The sequence below is a fragment of the Colius striatus genome, chromosome 4 (genome assembly GCF_028858725.1).
Source record: "Colius striatus isolate bColStr4 chromosome 4, bColStr4.1.hap1, whole genome shotgun sequence".
Classification (NCBI taxonomy): domain Eukaryota; kingdom Metazoa; phylum Chordata; class Aves; order Coliiformes; family Coliidae; genus Colius; species Colius striatus.
Window position 1 is genome coordinate 56,664,654 of NC_084762.1, and position 23,631 is coordinate 56,688,284.

The 23,631-nt window shown below is 36.2% G+C and overlaps 1 protein-coding gene across 1 annotated transcript in view; it reads left to right on the forward strand.

Moving 5' to 3' along the window:
• The window catches only part of LOC133625347 (lipoxygenase homology domain-containing protein 1-like), a 145,757-nt gene that overhangs the window by 95,840 nt on the left and 26,286 nt on the right, over positions 1 to 23,631 (forward strand). Inside the window, exons 28-33 of the mRNA XM_061995648.1 lie at positions 305 to 437; positions 1,782 to 1,921; positions 6,666 to 6,918; positions 13,229 to 13,470; positions 15,983 to 16,109; positions 17,625 to 17,773. Of these exons, the coding sequence (XP_061851632.1) occupies positions 305 to 437; positions 1,782 to 1,921; positions 6,666 to 6,918; positions 13,229 to 13,470; positions 15,983 to 16,109; positions 17,625 to 17,773 (1,044 nt within the window). The remainder of the gene's footprint in view (positions 1 to 304; positions 438 to 1,781; positions 1,922 to 6,665; positions 6,919 to 13,228; positions 13,471 to 15,982; positions 16,110 to 17,624; positions 17,774 to 23,631) is intronic.

The following is a 23,631-nucleotide window of genomic DNA, read 5'->3' on the forward strand; positions in this document are numbered from 1 at the left end:
GTATTCATTCATTTGACATTCCAAAATTGCAAGTATATACAGATCAATTTAATCTGCATCCTCCACTGGTACTTCACAAATGGGTCCTACACCTGTGTCAATCTGCAATGAAGGGTACACCTAAAAACATCAGGCTGCAGAATTAGTGGCTTGCAGCAACTACTGTTGGTCTTAAGAAGAACCAGGCAGCTTTTACAAAGTGTACGTAGGTGTTAACAATAGGAAGAACTGTCAAGCTGTTAGGATGGAAATAAGAAATGAAATAATTCAGATAAATGAAATTCTTCTCTGATTTTGCTTGCAGCTTCAGCTAAAAGACCTGGACACTAAACAAGAATTGATCTTTCACACTGAAGACCAATATCTATTTGGAGAAGATGGATCTGAGACTGTGACAGAGTTGCCAGCAATCAGGCCAGACATGCCACCGCTCAGGGGTATGCTGTTGAACTAAAAAATAAAGACATTAAAAATGTACAGTCACACATAAAACTGTGAACACAAAGGACAAGACTGCAAAACGTTTAATAGATATTAAATGTTTTAATCTTATTAATAGTATTTTAAAAGTTATTACAAATTAAAAATATTGAAAGTAATTTAAAAAATTATTAATAATTTCATTATTGATAAAATATTAAGATATCTTTTTTAAATGCTTAAAATTTTGTTTGAAGATTCTTTCAATTTACTTGTGTAAACCGTGTGGGGTCTTTAATAGCATGCATTATTAAAGCATTTTTTTCTGTTTTAAAACAACCAATCTGTATTATTTTCACTAGGCCAATTACCAATTTGAAAGTCCGAACAATGAGTAAAGCCTCAGTAGTATATTTCTGTTGAAATTTTCAAAAAGCGACTGATTTACATGGTGAGGGACTAAATCAGAGATTTAAAAGGCCTGTGCAAAGTCATCATGGCATGAATCACTAAAAGAAAAAATAATTCCTTTGTTCTGATTACATTTTGTAACATATTTAGAAAAGAATTCCCATTCATTATATTCCATGATTTTAAAAGATTGAAAACTTTTTGCATTTAATATTTAACTGAAGGCTAGGATGCAAATGGAAATATATCTTAACAGTCTGTTGTAACATTTAATGCTTCACAGAGCTTACAGACCCATAAAAAAATTCTCTGTCATGCTGCCTCAAGGAATATGTACTGTAAAACTTGTTAGTCAAAAGCCATGGCAAGGCATCCTTTGTGGTGAATAACAATAATAACTATTATTATTATAAACAATTAGCTGAGCCATCTAGCATAAACATTAATTTATATTATCCATAATTATCAAAATGCCTGACTTAAACAGAATTCAGCTAATCCAGAACAATAAGTGGATTTCATCTGTTATATCTGTATTTTTTCTTTAGTAAAGTATTGTTAAAGTTGATAAATCCTAATTCAATTTAAGAGCTTTAATTCCTAAAGAATGTAAGCGTTTTTACAATGTCTGGTAAAATCAGCATGATTCTTTCAGTTGATTTCAGTGACCTCTGGATAAGACTTCAGTACTATGACTTTTTTTTTTTCTGTAATGTAAGCATAGATTGTTGCATTGATTCATAAAGGACATTTAATCTTTACTTTGCTGCTACGAAGTAGCTAGCAATCTATATGAAACTCAGATAGAACATTAATGTCAATTATTATCACTTCATTCCATGGTCTTGAAATTTAACATACTTAAAATACATTGTCTGTAATGTTTTGTAATTACACTGCTAAATAATCTGATTTGCTAATGTCTTCTTGTCACTGATTTTTCATGACAGAAGTTCTTTACTTGATCAGCATTCATACTGGAACATTGCCTGCAGCAGGGACTGATGCAGATGTATTTATCACAGTATTTGGAGAGCAGGGAGATTCCTGTAAAAGGAGAGTAAGATGCTCAAATTTTGAAAGAGGACAGGTTAGTACAGAATTGTTTTCTATAAATGTTTGCTAAATGTGTTTAATCTTATTACTTTCTTCCAATACCATATTTCTTTTCAATTATTGAATATAAACACTGATAGTAATACTGTGGTAATCTGTGGAAAAGGTGTGTTGCTTGTCAGGCAGCTATATTGGGATTATGGTTTAGGAAGAGTTCAAGTACCAATAAATCTAAAACTCACAAACCATCAGTAACTGTTCTTAGAAACTGCAATTGGAGACAATGTAACATAAAAATCTGTGTCTTAATATTCAGTTGTTTGTGAAAACAGCATAGAAGCATCAGGGCTCCTTCTAAAACCTGTATTTTAAAATATATAGTTGAAAAAGAGATCCATTTATACATAGAACTACAAACAAATAAAGCTGCCTGTAAGTGTACTGTGATTGCTCAAGATAAATCTTAGGGGACATTTACTGATCAGTCTTTGCTGATTATCATATTAATTATTATATCTACACAACATGTCCACATATGCCCTAGACTTAGCCTCGATATGACTAGACAGGATTTATAGATAGCTTTTAATTGATTAATTATTCTGTACAAGAAAGCAGGATCTTCTGTAATTACTTCGTACCATTTCTTAAGATCTCTTATGGCCAGATAGCAAACTGTTGTGATGAGCATCAACAATCTCTTGTGGTAGTATGGGTTGTTCTTAGTCTACAACCTGTGTAAAATTTCCACATGCTAGTTTCATCTGATTTCCCTTCTTTTACTGGAAGACACAACAAATGTGGGGTTTGTCTTTGTCAACTTCTCTTTACCATTCTTGCTTTTATAGACCTCTACTCTCTGGCCACTTGTTTTGTCCATGGGTTGTTCATTGTTTCTTGTGTGGAAGAATGTCTTTAATCATCCTATTTATATTTTCCTACAACTTTCTCTGACTCTTCAGTGCTACATTCACAACCTGTTTAAAAATTTGCCATCACCTTCTCTGCTTCTCTTTTTCCTTTACTGGGGCTCTGTTAGTTAAGCTCTAGGTACTATAATCAGGTGACTGTTGCCCTAAATGGTCTGTGTGATAAAATCTATAAAAACCTCACAGGCAGGATGTCTACATTCATTTCTAATCTCAGTCACTGGTTTACCTGATGATCTGAATGTATCATTTTACTTTCCTCATATTCTGCTGTAAAAATTTAGATAACCAATAGTTTAGGCAAGAATGAAAGTAGGTGAGCATATATTTTTTCAATGAAGTTTATAATCCTTTTCATTTACTACTGAGGAAAACTAAAACATCCTTTGAAAATGTGCTTGATCTCTCCTTTTCATAGCAAAAAATCTTGTACTAGATACATGAAAATATTTAGTGTCCTGGTACCTAGTGAAATTGCTATGTATTAGGTGATATTTAATAACATGGCAACAGAATTCTCACTCAACGTATTTAAGCATATTTTTCTTTCCTTTTCATAGTCCAAACTGTGTTATTAAAATATAGGAGAAGGCTTGTGATGTTGATTACCTGGATGATATTATTAAAAATACAAGTTAATTCTTGGCATTTTTGAGGTCAAGTGTTTATAGGCAATTAGAAGAGTTAATAAAAGACATAACGGTACATAGCCTGTGACTTGGAAAAGAGATCCAAAACTGAATAATTTACATGGCAGTTTCAAGCTGAATGTTAAGGCAAAGTCACTGATACAGCTGTTAGTGTTAAAGAAATCAGAGCCACTGTATTGAGCAGCAGAGTGCTGAGTCTCTTCCCAAGCAGATCTTTTGTTTATTGGGAATGTGTTTAGCAGTAAGATGGTGAAACGTTCTGATGATACTAAGTTATTTAAGGAAATGAATATGAAAGCTAGTGGCAGAGATTGCAGAAGGACCTCTTGCAGAGTGACTGAGCATTAAGATGGCAGATGAAATTCACTGTAGTTAAATGAAAAACAATGGCTATGAGAGGGAAGCTCCCTTAAATTTGCATGCCAAATGGTGGGCTCTGAAATAGGAAAGTGACCTTAGCGTCTGTATGATCTGTAATGATATCAGCCCACTGTTCAGAAGAGGCAAAACAGAAGGAAAACAGAACAGATCAAAAGTTTAGGAATTTTTAGAAAGAAGAAAAAAACCCACCAGCCACCTCAAAATAGAAAATACAGCCATACCCTCAGGTAATTTCTGTGGTACAGTTGCAAAATAGATGCTCTGTTTTGTTCTGATTCACTTGTCTTAAAAAGAATGACACTTGACAAGAAGAATGTCAAGTGACATGAAATATCTTCTATACAAGGAACAACTAAACAAACCAGTACTCTCTGGCCTGGAAAAGGGACAATGAGAGGAAGAGAGAGAGAGAGAAGAAATATTAATTAGCATAGATCGGTAATTCCAGTTTCTCATAAAATACAAGGGCTCGAGAGCACTAAATGAAACCTGCAGGTGGCAGAATCAAAACAAAAGGAGTTTGTTTTCTACATAGTGCATAATTAATACATTTTACTTTCTGGCAAAAGATGTGTGGACAGTAAAATGCATGTTGATGCAAAAAGCCATTGCATCATGGAAGATGACTAACTTTCCACTGAGGGCTGTTAAGTGCAAAGACACAACCTCTCTCTCAGGAAATCTGAATGACAAATTGCTAAAGCCTGAGAGGCTTTATAATCAAGAAACATCTCTATAGATTTACCCTGTTTTTCAACTCTTCCCTAGAAATCTGTTATTAGTAGATATTGGCAATGGTATACTGGACTAGATGCATCTACAGTCTGACGTACTGATACCAGTCTTACATTCTATTTACATAGAAGTAGATTAATAAAAAAGTTGGAATAATATTTTAGTGAGAGTGTCTAAGAATAGAAGGTGAAAGGAAAGGATGTAAAGGGTGACCTGTCTTAAGAAACAAGATTGTGTCAGCAATATCTCTGGAAAGTATGGAATGAGTAGAAAAAGGAAACAAAGTTAAAGAAACTTGAGATATGAAAAAAGGGATCTCTCTTGACTGATAAAGGACTGGAATATAAGAAAAAGCTAGTAAAACAGAAATTGCAATGAAGTGTAAGGAAAGAGAGTAAAGTTGATTTAATTACTGCAGAAAGTAAGCCTGGTTTATATTTATTTAAGTAATTCTATGTCTAGCTTTTTCACCAGTTCAATGGGTTAAATAAATTGAGATTGTAAATTTGCCTGGCTAACACTTTCTCTAAAGCAAGAAAATTTAAACAAAATCCTTTTGGCTTTCACATTAATTACACTTCCAGTAGTGTGTTTAACACAATTCCAAATGTCTTTATACTGAGGGTAAGAAAAAAAATAATGTAATGACATCAACCAAAAGTACATTCTTGCTAACACTGAGGGAGTAGGCATTTTAATGTATTATTATAAGAATTCATTGTTAACAATGGGTGATTATGACCACTGTTGTCTAATGACTGTTAATTATTATCACAAAGAATGAGACTAATGATAGGTCCCTTTTCAGACAGAGTTAGCTGTGAAGGAACATGAATATTAGCAATACACACTATTTCCTCTAAGTCAAGGGTCATGTAGACTGACAAGAAAATTATATGTGGCTTGGAACTACAAAGAATAAAATTAAAAAGCAATGAGTGCTCCCAAAAAGTTATTTGCAAGATGTTCCTCAAAGCTAGATCTTATTTTGGGCTACATATGTGTTACACGAAGAGGTATAACTTGCCATGGTAACTGTTTGGGGAGATCATGGATATAACAAGATAAGAATGCTGGAAATCCTAAGGCTGTGATAGGAATAATAACTCTGATGTTTTCTTTTTCTGAGCACATTGTGAAGAATAGTCCAGCACAGACAGGAGAATGGACCAGATGACATAATTCTTTCTAAAAACCATCTCTTCCTTTGTTGCTTTCTGGTCCTCAAGCTTTTTCTGCCTGGTGGCAAATTGGTTGGCAACAAATAAAAATTATAGCATCTGTTTCTGCTATCCATCTGGGTTTTTTTTAATGTCACCCACACACATACCCATGTATCTACCCACCCACTCATATTATCTCTTGCACGGAACACATTCATTCTCTCACTCACATAATTTATTCATCTCAACATGCACTTGTGCAGTTGCCATTTAGCTTTTGTTTACTGGTAGCCGTAGCAATATTTAAACAGATGTCTATTTACATCCAAAGAGCACATCAATTTTTGCCTGTATGCGTGCACAGCCTTAGTTATAGTTTCTAATGTCGGTATCTTCCTTTGTTTGCATAGTCATCAACAGCATCAGTATTTCTGTTCAGAGTAGAACAATATGACATTTCCCATTTGAAAAATAAGATGTCTTAGAATATAAAATACTTTGAAATACTTTCAAAATAAAATGCCTTATTTAAAGCAAAGTTCAATTTACAAGGCCTATTCTGATATTTGAAGCACTCCCTTTGTTTCAGTTATGGGTGATTGGTTGAGCTTAAATTTTCATGAGACTTCTAAGTAAATTAATTATAGGGGGTTTTTTTTCTACACAAAATAGTGGAATGTTTTTCATAATAAAGCCTGGGACCATGAACAAGTTAAAATGTACATATTCAAGGATCCACATATTTTCTGAAGAAGATCTCTAAATATGAATGTCAGCCTATAAGATCTTTCTTTACTATTAGAAAGAAAAATATACTTAAGCATTGAAGGGGATCTGTCCTTCCAAACATAATCTTTAAATCAGACAATAACATATATCGTTTAACAAGTTTGTTATTCACTTTGCCTTTACCTTCTCAGGTTTGTATATTTGAAATGAGATCAATAGACCTTGGACAGTTAAGAGAAGTGCTTGTTGAGCACCATAACGTGGGTTATGGAGCTGGATGGTACCTGGATCAAATCATCATCTGTGAATCAGACAAGATTGATGGCCAATATGCATTTCTTTGCCACCAGTGGTTAGATAGTGGAGTTGGTGATGCACAGATGGGACGAATGCTGAAACTTCTTGGAAAAGTCAGAAATAGAACGCTGACAGGAAAGATTTATGGTAAGGTCCAAAACCATTAAAGTTCCTTCCAGGTGTTGTAATTGTAATTCATATTTTAAGACTAAAACCAAAATATAGAAATAATATAGCTTAAATGTGTTTCATGTCTCACACAAATTGTCTCTCCACTTTCCAGAACTAGTAAATACAATTATAAAGTTCAAGGAAGAAGGACTAAAGCCGAAGTGAGATATTAAATAACAGAGGCAACAAAGAAACTATATTTTCAGTTGAGGCTAGAAAAAAGCTGAGGCAGAAAGAGATAGGTTGTTCCATATGGCACTCAATGCAGAGCAGAAGGCTCCTGCAACAGTGATGAAATCACAAGAAGAGATATAAAAACCGTTTTAGCAGAATGAGATTTTCCCTTATGTTCATATATTTGCAGAAAGCATTTGCTTTTATTTGCACTTTTCTTTTTTACTTACATCAGTGGCACAAGTTCTTGCAAACATCCAGTTGACCTAAGCCCAATATTCTATTCAAATTCTTTAACTAAGAACAGATCATAATTCAGAAACAACTCACACATTGAAAACATATGAAGTCTTCTGTTCTTTGGCAAGGTACTGGATTTCTTAGCTCTCACATATCATTTCTGAAGACGTGTAAAACGTAGATTTGGGTCCATTTATGAAATCTGAATCAGAACTGGTAGACCAAACTATGTGAAGTTTAACTAATCTGAAGGTGTGAATTTGCATTCTATATCAGCAGTTTTGTAAGCTGATCTTTATTAATTTTTTTGCTCATGGATATTTCATTTCGTGCTCAAAGACTTTTATATTATTCATAGTTGCAGACACTCTTAGTAGTGTGTATCCTCTTATTTAGCTACTTGTACTTGGTCCACTAGTGAGTATCTTATATCACCTAAGAAAATAGAAAAATAATGTTGCTGAGACAACAGAATGAAGAATACCATGGAAATACAACCATAGGATGAATAGCTAGAGTAGTGGCAATTTCAGAAGAAGGTGTAGCTGTATTGTACCATTACAAGTATTCCAAGTCTCTAAACAGATTCCATAGGTGCCCTACATAATCCACAGAGCAAGGCAGGCATGTCCTGAGGGTAATTCAGAGCAGAAGCCCATGGTTTGTGAAAGTGTGTTGCATCTTTCTTCATTGATAATATAAAAGGTGACAGAAATCTTGCATCCTTGTTTATGCGCCTTAATTAGTTTCAGAATATGGCTATGTAAAAACATTTTCCTTCCTCTGTTTCCCCTACACACATAGTCCTCAAAAATCTGAGTGCAGACTTTCTAATATTTTCTAGCCTATGATTATTAACACTCAGCTCTGTATCTATTGAAAATCAATTTTGTTCTGGGTGTGTAATAACTTTAGAAAGAATATCACAAGTAAGCAGTGAGTGAGGAAAGGAGAAATAAGAAATGGATCATTGAATCGTAGAATGGTAGGGATTGGAAGGGACCTTTAGAGATCATCTAGTCCAACCCCCCTGCAGAAGCAGGGTCACCTAGATCAGGTCACATAGGAACATGTCCAGGTGGGTCTTGAAGACCTCCAAGGAAGGAGACTCCACAACCCCTCTGGGCAGCCTGTGCCACTGCTCCATCACCCGCACAGTAAAATAGTTTCTTCTTATATTTAAGTGGAACTTTTTCTACCTCAGAGATCAGAAGATATGTAGATACAATGGGATTTATTAAATGTCAGACTGAGTCAGATTTTATAAAATAATTAAAACAAATAATAAAGGTTCTTCAGCCATTTACTTATAAAAAGATTCTGGAAAGATTTGTAATCTGTATAGGGACAATAGAATGCAGACTCAAGGTGATGTAGGTGAAATCCTTAAAGAAATAGAACACTAATAGAATAGCAATAGAACATTAAAGAATCATAATGTTGGCAAAGGAAGCAAAACCAAATTTAATAATGGGAATGATGTTATTGGAAATCACCAAATTTGAAATGCAAATAGAATTTTATGTTTCTTATAGTCAAACATTGACAACCAAGAAGTTGTTAGGCCAGAATATTGAAGGAATTGTTAAATGAAGTGGCAGATCTAGTAGCACAAATTTCAAATAATTTTATGAAGATAAAAGACACAATTTGTAAAGAGCAGAGGTAATACCTCCATATTAAATGTAGGTAACTACAGACCTAGTAGTCACACGCAAACCTCCACAATGCACTTTGAAAAAAAGAAGAGTTAAGGTAATAGAGGTGAATAGGAAACGAGAAGGAATGCATCATGGCTTTACCAAAGACAGGCTGTAAAACAAAGTTGATACTCTCTAGAAATATTTTCAGTATCTAATCTGTCTAAATTTTAGTACAGAATTTTATTTGTTTTATGTGAAGTTATTAGGTAAAAAGAGGAGAGTGATAGTAAAAAGAAGACTTGTAAAGAACTGAAGAAGAGAAAATGACTAAACTGATGAAATCTATTGCTACTAGAAAGCTGAGAGTAATATCTGGAGGTGAAGAGATTGTGTGATAAACTTTGAGAACTGGAGAGAAGCCATGGAACTGAATTTTGTAGTACAAAGCTTGAATACTATTAGCTGTAAACCCAACTAAATATTTGAGCTAGTTATTCTAGTATATGTTCCTAACTTCTGTCAATCTTTTGGGAAGAAATTAGGAATTAAGTAGTAGCTAAGAATCTAAAAACTGTATTGGATCTATATAGTCATTTCTTGAACAAGAGTTTCTCATCAGAATACGACTGAGAGAACACTTGGGTTTGTTATATGACTGCAGGATAATTTTAGAGACAGTAATGTGACATAGCCGTGAGTAAAGTGACTGTGATGCCACAATGTATGTAAGCATTATCAGTGGAAACTGAAAAGAATTAATGCTACTACAGAGAAGCAATGATATTTCACTGGGAATATTGTGTGAAATTGTGGTCACCTCTGCCCAGAAAGACTGGTTCAAGCTGTTATAGCTGTAAAGACATAATAACTGGAAATATAGCAAGTCTTTGTTCTGAAAAGGTACTTAAAAAACCTGATATATTCAGACGTGCAAATTAAATATTCATAATGGATAGACTTGTGATATATCAAACTGATGGTGGCTTACACGTCAAGGCAGGAAAAGAGTTATTTAAGATTACAAAGTTGTCATAAAAATCAATGGATTTCAGCAGTTCGTTAATGTCATTCTGAGAAAATTAAAAGATTTCTGAGAAAGAACAAATTAATTTTTAACATAGCTCTCTTTTAACCAAAGAGAAGGAAAGAAGCTTAATGTAGCTGCTCTTAAATGGGATCTTGACAAATTTATCAGATTATACAATATAGTTAACGTGTAACAGCAGCATATGGTACTGTATGATCCAATAGAGACAGTCCTTCCATTCAGTCTTCCTAGGCAGCTATATATTGATAGTTTAAAGGCTTAATATTTCAGTACTAAAGTGCTAAAAAATCTTGGATTATGTCACAGAGTATATGATAAATTTCCATGTGACTTCTTTTTTTCATTGGTATCACTGGTTTCATTTACATTTAATGTTCATAGACTTTAAAATATTAGCTATTTATTATTATCCATAAAGTCATAATATCTGAAGTTATTTTAGATAACTTATTAAAGATAGTGAGTACTAACTTTTTACCTTCGCCAAGTCCTGAATTTATGGCACAGATCCTCACCTGATCTAAAAAAGCTTTATTCACATTAGTTTATATGAGATAAAGATTTTGTCATTGTGGTTAGGAAGCTGAATTTTACAGGGATATGGACATAAACTCGGAAAATCAGTATTTCTATTACTTAAAATACCTTATTTAAAAAAAAAAAGCTACTTGAGATTATTAAATCCAATATTTTTCCTCACTTTGTATAAACAGAGATAAGTTACCTTAATAAAAATAAGGTCATGCTTAATTCTTACCAGCCAAGGTGACCAAAGCCTCTCTGTAGGAGCAATGATTTTTTTAAATGGAAAACGTAGTTTCGATAGCCCCGAATTTTCCATGTATTCTATGGAACACATTAAATTATTCTAGTATCTAAGTGAATTAAAAATGTTAAAACTAGCTAAATAAGTGGTATTTTTTTGATGGATACAAGTTCCCAATCCTGAAACTGTGTTGTTGATTGAAGGTATAACTAAACATCTCTTCAACATAGGGTTACAGAAGTTAGTCAAGAACCTGTCTGGCAGATGCCCACCAAATTGTTCTGTCACTCCCCCTCCTAAACTAGTCAGGGGAGAGTGGAATCTAATGAGAGGTTTTTGAGCTGAGATAAGGATATTAGGAAGAACTTTTTCACCGGGAGAATTATTAAGCATTGGAACGGGCTTCCCAGGGAGGTGGTGGAGTTACCATCCCTAGAAATATTCAAACAACACATAGATGAGGTGCCGAGGTATATGGTTTAGTTTAATGATGGGCTTGGCACTGTGAGGTCAGTGGTTGGACTTGATGATCTTAAAGGTCTTTTCCAACTGTAACGATTCCATGATTCTATGGCTACTCAGCAATGAGCGTCATGAAAAAAAGACTCAACTTGGGGAGAAATGGTTTGATTTGTTAAGGAACAATAAGAATAGACCAGGGAAGATGAGAAATAAAACCAAATCTTAAAACATTTCCCCTGCTCCTCTTCTTGCCAGCAAATTCTCTCCTCTCCCCACCAGTGGTGCAGGGGATGGGGAGTTATGGTCAGTTCATTACAGTTCATTACAGATGGACTTTGCCACTGCTTCTTCTCAGGGGGAGGCCTCCTCACACTTCCCACTGCCACAGTGTGGGGTCTGTCCCACAGGAGATAGTAGTCCATGAACTTCTCCAACGTGGGTCCTTCCCATGGGCTACAGTTCTTCACAAACTGTTCTGACACAGGCCTTTCTCATGGGGGCAGCTCTTCACATCTTGCCTTATGGTGAAAATAGTCCTTCAGGAACAGGCTGCTCCTGCATGAGTCCCTCATAGGCTCACAAGTCCTGACAGTAAACCTGCTCTGGCATGGGCTCCTTTCCCCACAGGCTCCCATGTCCTGCCAGGAACTTGTTCCAGTGTGAGCTCCCCATGGAGTCACAGCCCCCTTCAGACATCCACCCGCTCTGGTGTGGGTTCCTCCATGGGGTGTTAGTGGATCTCTGCTCCCCAGTGGCCTCCATGGACTGCAGAGGCACAGCTGCCTCACCATGGGCTGCACCAGGACTGCAGAGGCACAGCTGCCTCACCATGGGCTGCACCACAGATCACAGGGAAGACTTTCTTTCAGGGCCTGAGCACTTCCTCCCCCTCCATCTCCACTGACCTTGGTGTCTGCAGAGATATTCTCATATTCTCACTCATTTAGCATCTGTACAGCAACTTCTTCACACTTCTCAAATATTCACAGAGGTGTTACCTCAATCACTAATTGGCCAGGCCTTGGTCAGCTTTGGGTCTTAGAATTGACTAGCACTGGCCCTGTCCGCTACAGGGGAAGCTTCTAGTAGCTTTTTTTAAAGAAGCCACCCCTGTAGCTGTCTGCTACCAAAACCTGGCCCCTGCTACAAGACCTTATGAGCCTTCAGGTGACTGGCAATTCCTCTAAACTCTTGGAGCAGACTAAGTGCTCCAAACCTGATTTTTAGTTTCAGCCCAAGCTAGTTTTATTTTCCAGTATAAATTTTGCATTTAAAAAAAGACATAAAACTGATGGTTTTGAGCATTTTCTGGTTCACTAAAGTAGGCAAATGTGTGCTGTTATGTAGGACTATTTTTAATTTCTCAGGAAATATCACTTCTTCACAGAAGAAATGGATAAAGTTTTGTTCTTTGTGGATATAATTGTAGTGATCTGTGAATAAAATACCACATTTCAAGCTCTGAATGAGTTTGTTACATCAGCATCTTGTTATAGAATACATATAGCCAATTTTATCATGATAGTCTAAGTAGCACCTCAAAATGAACTCCTCTGACCAAAGTCAAACCTAATAACCGATTCTATCTAGTAGAAAAAATGTTGCTTTACAGTAGTGATTAATAAGAAAAAAAATTATCAGAGGAAGCCTTTATGAAGGGAAAAAATCAACAGATTGGCGTGGCTCTTCATAAGACTCTAATACAGAACTGTCAGTCATATCTGCATAGTGCTATTGGACTGGACCCTCTCTAAAGGGTCAGCTATCACTATAGAAGGACTGATGTCCACTTCTCACTAAATCAATGCTAACAAGTGAAACTGTTATGTGCCAATATTTTAGCTCAGTGCAAAGATGGAAATGGGTTATTTGTCACTCACTAACTCAGTCTGCTGTATTATTTTGGATATTCAGCAAACCAAATAATTTTCTTCTACTGTTTTGTTTCATCAGGGACTTGGGATGTCCTTGTCACAACTAGTGATATTTCTTCTAGCTGCGTGAATCCTAAAATGTCTCTGACTGTATGTGGTGAAAAGGGTACCTGTACTTCAGTCATATTCCCCAAAGGATCCCTTAAAAAATCCCAGGTTTATGAGACTTCAATAGAACTAAATAAGAAATTCAGTACTATATTCAAAGTTCGCCTAGAAATTGAAGAAGCTGCAGAAGGAGAGACTTGGCATTGCTGTGAGGTAAAAAATAAAACCTAAATTACTTATTGTGTACTTATTTGTTTCACAATTACTTATATGTTTCCCCATATTCTGTGGTTATTGCTTCCAGTTTCCAGTTCTGTCTGAAATTATATAGTTTTTAATTTACAAAAGTAAAGCATCTGGTAGCAACACCCGTAGCACGATAACTTCAGAGATTGCTCAAAATACTTACTAGGAAAGTATAACAAAATCTTGCAAACTTAGGTGTATTTCTGGGGGGCATATATACAGATTTGCCATCATCTATAGCTTATTCAATGTTGTCTTTTCAGAACTGTACCCACTGGCATACATTGCAGTATTTACGTAACTCCAAATTGACTGTTACATGTTGTAGGCCCAGTGATCCAAGGCAAATAATTAAGCCAGACACTAGAAATGCCTTTTGATGAAAATATCTGCCTTTTAACTTGGCATGTGCAAAAGAGAAGTGAATAGCCAAAGTGACAATATTTCTTCAGATGCCCAAGATGCTGAAGCTAAAATCTGACATCGCACTGAAATTGCTGTGGCACTTCACTGTACAGAAAATATCTTTATCCTCTTATACTAGCAAAATAAAAATAAGTCAAAGAATCATCTTATTTCAAATTGCAGACATGCTTTTGACCATTAATATTTGTATTTTGTTTTTATTAAAAACTGGAGTAAAAAAATAATTTTCCAGTTTGATACATGGTATTAATGATTTTAACTCCCTGGCATTTAAATGGCAGGCAGGTGGTTAATTTTGTCTTCATAGACAGATGAAATAGTTATCTAACAGATCTACTGACAAAATTGAATATTGTAGGAGAAAGTGGATTACAGTATAAAATTCAGAACAGAAACTTGGCAGTTGGAAAGTGACATCTATTAGCCTGTTTTATTTCATTATATCAGAACAATGAGTCAAAGCTGATTTAGAAAAAAATCAACATCACTTATATAAGTAAGGAAAGATGCACACGTACATTAGGTAGGTTTAGAAAGAGAAAGCTCCTTTTCTTGTAAAATTATTGGCATTTTAGGAAGCTATTTCCTCTGTTCTTCCATAGATTCCATAGCAGGGGTCCCTGAATCCATGTATGAAATAACTAGGTTGATATAAGGGGTTGTGGATAAAATCTGTTATTAAAGACAGGTTAGCAGTCTATTTACACTGCTGGTTAGAATCAGGCTGGTAATTTCTGCACTATTTTATTTTTATGTGATTGCACCTCATAGAGAGTCTGAATTTTCCCCCTTCAGTCACGAGAAAATACAGGTGCAGTTGGTTGAATTTCATAATTAGATTCAGAATTAATTTTTATAACCATAACGCAAAATAATTACCTTGATAGTTTTGAGGAAATTTAAATCATTATAAAATAATGTCCAGAACAAAATTAATTAAGATATGCTTTGTTTCTGAAGCATGTAATAGCTAATGTCTTTATTCTTGCTTCTTTCCCTTCTTGAAGAAATAAAGCATGATAAAAGAAATCTAATTTTCAAGAAACTGTTCAGGAACGTAGATGTTAGGATGAGAAAGAAGTTGTATTGACATTACACTGTATTTTGAAAAATCTTTTCAATGTGTCTGTCATAATGAAAAATAATAAGAGTCTTTTGAAGACAAGATAATGATACCATCTCCTAGTGACAATTGCTAACCTAAGATGGTTGAGTTTACTAGGTTAAGGGTTTGGCTATTTTAGTGAGTTATATCATGAAGAAATGCATGAATGAATTCCCTCTGCCCTTTGCAAAGCAGGATTATTTCCTGGAATGTATTTTCAAAGAAGTTGTCTGATCTAGTTTTAAATAATTTAGAAAATTGTACTTTATCTCTTAGTGTAGCTGTTAGTACCATAGCGTAAGGCAACCATATTATTAAAATATGTTTTCTTATAGTAAGACTTAAGCTGCTTAGCTCAGAATCACAGTTTCCCTACTTTATATGCAGAATTTCACAGAGATTCAAAATATTTAGTAATATGCCAACCCTACCATTCTACGATTCTATGCTTTATATGTTTGTATAATACATATGTACAGACATATATATGCCATAAAACACTTTTAATTTCTGATTTTAATTTTTTCCCAAAAACAATTTTCTTTCTTCTGTTACTTAGAATGAGAAAACATTCTGCACTGAAAAATATTGTGGCATATTGACATTTCTTAGAAACTAAAATGAGCTTATCAACACTTCTTTTCCTTCCCTATGCTGGATGAACATGAACATTCCTTTATGCAACCTTTTTGAACCATTAAAAATATTTTTCGCTTACTATAGTGTCTACAGTAATAATATTGACAACATTTTAATTATTTTTAATTACAAAATATATCTATTCCTTCTCTTTTAACAGGCTGCTCACAAAAACATTTTAGAAAAAAGTTATCTCCTTTTTTTAATATTGAGATGATGTGTCATAGCTGTTTAATAGTATATCTTTTGCTATAGTTTCCATTAGAGCACAACTGATGCTGAAAATATTTCTTTTTGCTCTTTACTAAGGTAAAGCTTCAACACAGAGAAAGTAAAAATGTTCTAGAATTTCCATTTTGTCGCAACTTTGCAGATGAAGAAGGAAGAAGAGTGGCTGAGCTTCCAGTTCTCACAGCTGGCTCTGCTTTTCCAGCAGGTTCGTCACAAATCAGAAACACTTTAAAATATGTGGTCAGTGATGATGGCTAATTTTCAGAGCAGTCCAGAGGATTTAGCAGATACTTCTGTTTAATTTTAGCTAATAAAGCATGGCTAGATCCAATCTACTCCAGTGTTTAAAAAAAATAAATGTCAGACCCTGTAACTGAGCATTGTGCATTCAAATCTGATTGGTATTAATTTGGGACAGATAAAGGAGCAAGCACACAGCATTGGAAATACTGTTTAAAGTTCTGAACAGTACTCAGAGTTCACCTTTCACTCAATAATATGATTTGGTTCTCTCCCAGAGGAAATAAGGGAAATCCAGAGGAAATAACTCTTGTACTGTAATTTCAGATAAGAAGGAGACTCGTGTCTCACTCAGAGCAGAAACTCATCTGTTTCTCTTTCTAGAATTTCAGGCATTCTTCTTCTGTGACCTAGCAGTTATATGTCATCAGACTCCACCATGCGACTTGTGCCTTGATCACCTTCAGATTGGATTTTTTTTTAGTTTGCTCTGTGTTTCTGAGAAGGTTTTATAACCAAAGCAAGTGAAAAATGGAAGAGCTCTTGTCCTAAATATCTCAGTCTCCTCCACACATTTCACAGGAGTTAAGGATTTAGGTTGATAGCCCAAATAATATGTGTATTCCTTGTCTTTTCTGCTGTGCTTTCAAAGCTAGTCTCAAAAAAAATGCAGTTGGGCAGGATCTCCTTGAATTTGAATTTGAGAAGTGTACTGCTGGGGTATACTCTGGGAAGATCCTTTGCCTTTTAGGGTTTTTTGTTTTTTTTTTTTTTCCTGCTTTACAAATGCTGCTTCTCTTTCTAGGGAGCAATTAACATGAGAACGGATACTGGTTTTTTTTAAAAATTCTCTAATTATTTTATTATATTTTTCAATTGAATTATTTGGGGATGTGGCTTCCTTCCTATTTTGGGCATCAATTATCTGAGAGATACTCAGTTGAAGAGTTGTAAGCTGACATGTTAGAAAACATGCAATGTTTATGGAAATCCTCTGCTGAGTCCAATAGCTGCAACCAATACAGTGTAGAGCAGCCAGCCACTGTCTGGACCAATAGAAACACAAAAGTTGCCATCTTTCTGACAGCTCATTTTAACTCTGTGAGACTCAGCAGAAGTGTGATTTTTGAGTAATTTAGTGTCATCCATCTCATAGGAATGTTGCATGCAAATATGTGGTAGAGTATTGTTTATATGTTTTTACATCAATTTGTAATGTGCTTATTTTTTTTTCATTTTCTCTTCCGCCTCTGTTTCAGGCTTGCTCACTCACAAACTGTTTAGCTTAATATTCCTTATAATAGCGGTTCTTAAATTTGACTTACAATGCTTCTATGTGGGTTTCTAAACATAATTGTATAGTTTGGCCTTTTGATCACTTTGGACAGTACCAAAAAAGAAAATATAATAACAGTAATTTTAAAATAACATATATTTTAACTGATTAAGCTTTGGTAAACCTTTGATCTCTTCCCAACAGTGAAAAGCTATGTTCTCTATATCACTACGGGAACAGCCCCTGGGTCAGGAACAGATGCAGATGTGTATGTCATGCTTCAAGGCCTTTTGGGAGATACTGGCAGAAGAAAGTTAATCAGAAAAGGAGATGATAATTTCACTAAAGGAAAGGTATACTTTTAATTTCTGCATGATATTTCACATTTTTAGAAGTCAGTCCGATTCTTGTGGACTTACCGGGAGTAGAATAGTTTATGAAGTCCAGTTTGTAATGCTCTGGGACTGTAAGTGCCTGTCTATATTAATATCTCTATCCACCTTATGCAGAAAATACTGATGCTTATATAGCTGATGTTAATAATACTCACAAGTGATAAAGTGGCTGTATTAAGTGCTTTTAGGTTTCATTTTGCAAATATTGAAGGTCTTATGTAACATGTCAGTGGTTTTCCTGAATGTTTGTTTCACAATACAGCTAGAAAGAGACTCAACTACTTTTAATACCTCCTTTCCTTGATTTTGCCTTTCCACAGCCCATCTACCTCTCAGTCCGACTTGATCTTTCTCCAGCCAGCTGCTACCCTCCATATTTTCCTTAGGTCTACAAAGAGTCATTCACTCACTGTGCCGGGATGTGCCTCACAGCTCATAGAGGTAGACCTAAGACTATCAAAACTGCCAGAGAATCATTTGCCCACGGCACTGTCAATATAAATAGAAAATAGAGGGAATTTATTAACTGAATGTGCTGCAGGAACTTGGGCAAATTTACAGAAAAATTGAGATTTTTTGACATAAAACATTGTCCCTATTTGGAAACTCCGTAAAGGGAGTGAAATTTTCAGCTAAAGAGTTTACTAAATTTTTAAAACATAAACTGTTTGTAATTTTTTATGGATCTTTGTCTGAAAATAAACGCGAGGATTAAAACAATTTACTAAATATTCTGAGATAAATTTCTGCTAAAGAAAATTTGAGTTTAAATAATTAAAATTTAGAAAAACAAACACTAGTGGCTCACAATCAGAAATGCTGACCATTTTTTACATTAGACAGTGTTACTTGTCTTTCTTATAGTGTGTGCACTCTTCTACCATTCTACAACCACAGTGACTATCACAATTATGGTATTCTAACCTGTTCCTCTTTTGGAAAGACCAAGCAGTAAATCATTTCCTTCTTCCCAGGTTGGCTGCCAAACAGTTTCTCTAAGGAAACAAGTTTGCAGATCATCTTTGATTGATAACTAAAGCAGAAGCTCAGCTCCTAATTACTCCCAGCCTCAATAATTCAGTGGGAGGTGAAGATGGTCATTATTTTACTGGATTTTACCTACTTGAAATGCATGTTCATAAGAAAAGTGACAGTTCAAGTCTTTATTTTTAAGGGACTAAATACTTGTAGATTAGGGTACTATTTTTGATAAAGGCACATTTGCCTTCCCTAATGTTGACATTCAGACAATGGTTTATCAATAAGCTGATTTAATTGGATTTTAGAGCTGCAATCCTTTTGTCTTCATAGAGTAAAGTTAATGTGAATTTTACCGGATTTCTCCTTAAATCATAATTCCACAAGTGAGCAACCTGATTTCTAGACCGATAGTTTTTAATGAAGAGGCAATGAATATCCAGAAACATTGCCTAAAAGAACAGAAATTAACTACAAATTCAGAAAATGAAAGGTGTTTTTATAGTATTTGTATCTACTTCAGTGTACAGCACAAAATCCCATTTTACAAAGAGACAGAGCTGGCATACATCCATCTCTTCATTACTTATTTGACATTTTATAGGCGCAGTGTGTGAATGTAACACAGTATCTTTATATTTCTAAAAGTAGACACCGGCATAGGAATATTTTATGGCCCTAAAAAGAACTTGCTTGTAGATAAGTAACAGAGAAACACAGAAAAGTCTTGATTTGCTCCCCGTTTGGTGAAAATGAAGGTACTTGGTTAATTGACAAAGTGTAAATTGATTCTGCAAGAAAGACCTCTGCCTTTGCCATAACCCTTCATTCATGACAGGTTTTGGAAATTTCCCAGGATTTTCTTCCCTCTATAAGTAACCTCCAAAAAGACTCTCAAGTTTACAACATCTCTTTCTATACCAACCCAATCACATATTGTGCTGAGCACCCCTGCACTCAAAGAGTGGGAACTTGGTGGTTTGAAGAATTTTGGAGTATTTGCATTCTGAATCCTAACAGTCATTCTGACATTTTAAAATGTGCTTTTCCTTGCAATAATTTTTCCCCTGACTGTACAGTAACAGCTAGTGAACTGGAACAGTGTTTTGGTTAGAAATTATATCAAAATGTGGTGTTAGTCTCACAGAATGTCAGGGCTGCTACAAGCAGTTTAGCAGCAACAGTTTAGCAACGCAGAAATACGTAGAAATGTTTAAGTAGTCAGGAGAAATTGCAGTGGATTGGAAGTATGCTTCTTGCATTTAACAGGTCTTTTATTTACATGACCTGGGTTATGTGATAGTAAAAGACTGAATTAGATTCTTATATCTGAAAGGTTACTTTGTGGCATTCTAAAGTCCTCACATCTGTGAAACCATTAGAGAACTGGTAGATAAAGTAATATGCATGATATTACTAATTAATGAGTAAGCTCCCTGTAGCTCATCCAATGTCTGAGAGAGCACCACTGTCACAGAGGGAGCTGAGTTTCTGATGATCCGCTCAGACAAATGAGTGTTAGGACTAGTGCTGCAAGAACTGTATTCTTTCAAATTGCTATGACATTGATGCTCTGTTTGATGTACTCCTAGAAACTGTAAGGATAGATAAAGCAATCTCAACACACTTCTTCAAGCAGTTCAGCTTTCATGAAATCCTAATAGTATTTATTCATACTTTATGAGTCAGCTTAAGTCTGATAAATGTTACCCACTACAAACACTTTCTTGAACCAAGTATACCTAGCAGAGACATTCTGTAAAAAAAAAGGGCCTGATTTTGTGAAATCCTTACAGTATCTCCATATTGCTTCTGGCAACCAAGATTTTTCAGCAAATTAAATTCTTTGTATGGTCTTTGATAGACTTGCTGTATGCTCTGTCATATGGCTGTGAGTTATCCAGAAATTTCCTCTCTGAAAATGTGTCTTTTTTTCAGATCAGTTCCATCAAAGCCAATAAAACACACTGAATACGTTTTGATGGATACTTAATAGTTTAATTTCAGTATAATGAAAGTGGCCAGTATTTTAAGTACTTTGATTTACTGAATCAGTAAAATCTCTGTGATTTTTTTATTTAATTCTATTAGATCTTGAAAAGATATATCCTTTATCCTGCCCTAAATTTAGACATCAGCTGCTCAGGTTGGTACCATGGTAACTGCAGCACATACAAAAATTGTCAGTGAGAGGTGATTGTTGGTGATAAGTTTCAGTATTCACAGATTAAGCATTGGCAATGTTAAAAAAAAAAAAAAAAACAAAACTTCAGGAAAAATTCCACGTGTACCAGAATCACTAAGGGTTAGAATGTGGGATGGCGTGTTGTTGCCATTAGTAGCAAGGCAATATTTGTCTGTAGTGTCCACATCCCATCACATCTAGAATGCTACTGTTTTGTAATTGCAGATAAACCTTCTCTTATGGAAAACATATCTAGCCTAATAATTAAATAATTACAAAATGCTGATGATCCAAATGTATTAATCATAGTGGTAAGCTGTTGGCCAAGGTATAGGGGTATGGAAGTGAATAGTAAAATGGTCTGAGCATCATAGAATCATAGAATTGTTTAGGTTGGAAAAGACTTTTAAGATCATGGAGTCCAACAGTTAACCTAACACTGCCAAGCCCGCCACTGAAATATGTCCCTAAGCGTTACATGTCTTTTAAAAACCTCCTTTTAAAAACTAACCTAAGTTACATGTCTTTTAGAAACCTCCAGGGACAGCGACTCCACTACCTCCCTGTGCAGCCTGTTCCAATGCTTGACAACTCTTTTGGTGAAGAAATTATTTCTTAATATCAAATCTGTACCTCACCTGGCACAACTTGAAATGAGTGTGCCTTTTCCTCTCATCCTATGACTTGCTACTTGGGAGAAGTGACCAACATCTACCTCACTACAACATCCTTTCAGGTAGTTGCAGAAAGCCATAAAGTCTTCCCCTACCCTCTTCTTCTCCAGGCTAAAACCCAGCGCACTCAGCTGCTTCTCATAAGACTTGTTTTCCAGATCCTTTACCATCTTTGTTACCCTTCACTGGACACTTCCACATCTCAGTGTCTTTCTTATAGTGAGAGGCCCAAAACTGAACCCAATATTTGAGGTACGGCCTCACCAGTGCTCAATGCAGTGGGATGTTCATCCCCCTACTTCTGCTGGCCACAGAATTTCTAGTACAAGCCAGGGTGCTGCTGGCCTTCTTGACTTCTAGACACACTGCTGGCTCACATTCTGCTGGCTGTTAACCAGAACTTCCAGGTGCTTTTCCACCAGGCGTCTTTCCAGCCACTCTACCCCAAGCCTGCAGCATTGTATGGAGTTGTTGTGACCAAAGTGCAGGACCCAGCACTTGGTCTCATTGAATCTCATACCACTGGCCTCAGCCTATCAATCTGTCGGTCCTGAACCCCCAGCAAAACCTTCTGTCCCTCAAGTAGAGGAATGCTCCCACCCAGCTTTGTATTGTCTGCAAACTAACTGAAGGTGCACTTGATCCCCTTGTCCAGATCACACCATTGATGACCACCCACCAACTGGATTTAGCTTCATTTACCATTACCCTTTGAACTTGGCCGTCCAGTCAGTTTTTTATCCAGTGAAGAGCATGCCCATCCAAGCTATGAGCTGCCAGTTTCTACAGGAAAACACTATGAGAAACAGTGTCAAATGCTTTACTAAAGTCTAGAAGACAATGTCCACAGCCTTTCATAGAATCATAGAGTGGTAAGGGTTGGAAGGGACCTTTAGAGATCATCTAGTCCAATCCCCCTGCAGAAGCAGGTCAACCTAGATCAGGTCACACAGGAACATGTCCAGGTGGGTCTTGAAGACCTCCAAGGAAGGAGACATCTTCTTGATGCATCCCAGGATGCCACTGGCCTTCTTGCCCACAAGGGCACATTGCTAGCTCATGTTTAGCTTATTATCAATCAGGACTCCCAGATGTCTCTCTGAAGAGCTGCTCTTCAGCAGTTCAGCCCCCAGCCTGTTGTTCCTTCCCAGGTGTAGGACTCTGCACTTGTCCTTGTTGAACCTCATGAGGTTCCTCTCTGTCCAACTCTGAAGCTGGTTGAGATCCCGCTGAATGGCAGCACAACCTTCTGGGGAATCAGCCAGTCCTCCCAGTTTGGTGTCATCAGCGTACTTGCTGAGGGTACACTCTGTCCCCTCATCCAGGTTGTTGATGAAGATGTTGAACAAGACTGGCCCCAGAACCAATCCCTGTGGAACTCCACTGGCCACAGGCCTCCAACTCGATTCTGTTGGATGCCATTGATCACCACCCTCTGGGCTCTGTCATTCAGCCAGCTCTCGATCCACCTCACTGTCCACTCATTCAAGCCACACTGCTTGAGCTTTCTGATGAGGATGTTATGGGAGACAGTGTCAAAAGCCTTGCTGAAGTCAAGGTAGATGACATCCGCTCCTCTCCCCTCATCTAGCCAGCTGGTTATGCACTCATAGAAAGCTATCAGCTTGGTCAAAAAGGATTTTGCCTTGGTGAATCCATGCTGACTTCCCTTGATAATCATCTTTTCCTTCATGTGCTTAGTGATTACATTCAAGATGAATTGTTCCATCACTTTTCCAGGGATGAGGGTGAGGCTGACCAGCCTGTAGTTTCCTGGGTCGTCCTTCCTTCCCTCTTTGAAGACGGGCCTTTCATAAACTCTCCTATTTCTTCCTAACTTCCAGACAAGCTCTCTGTTCAGCCAAGATTATTTTCTTCCCTATCAGCTTGTGTTACAGCACATGGAAATGGCCTGTTCCTGTACCTTTAAGATTACAAAGTCCAGCCTTTCAGAACTGCCTCCCAGGGGACTCTGTCAA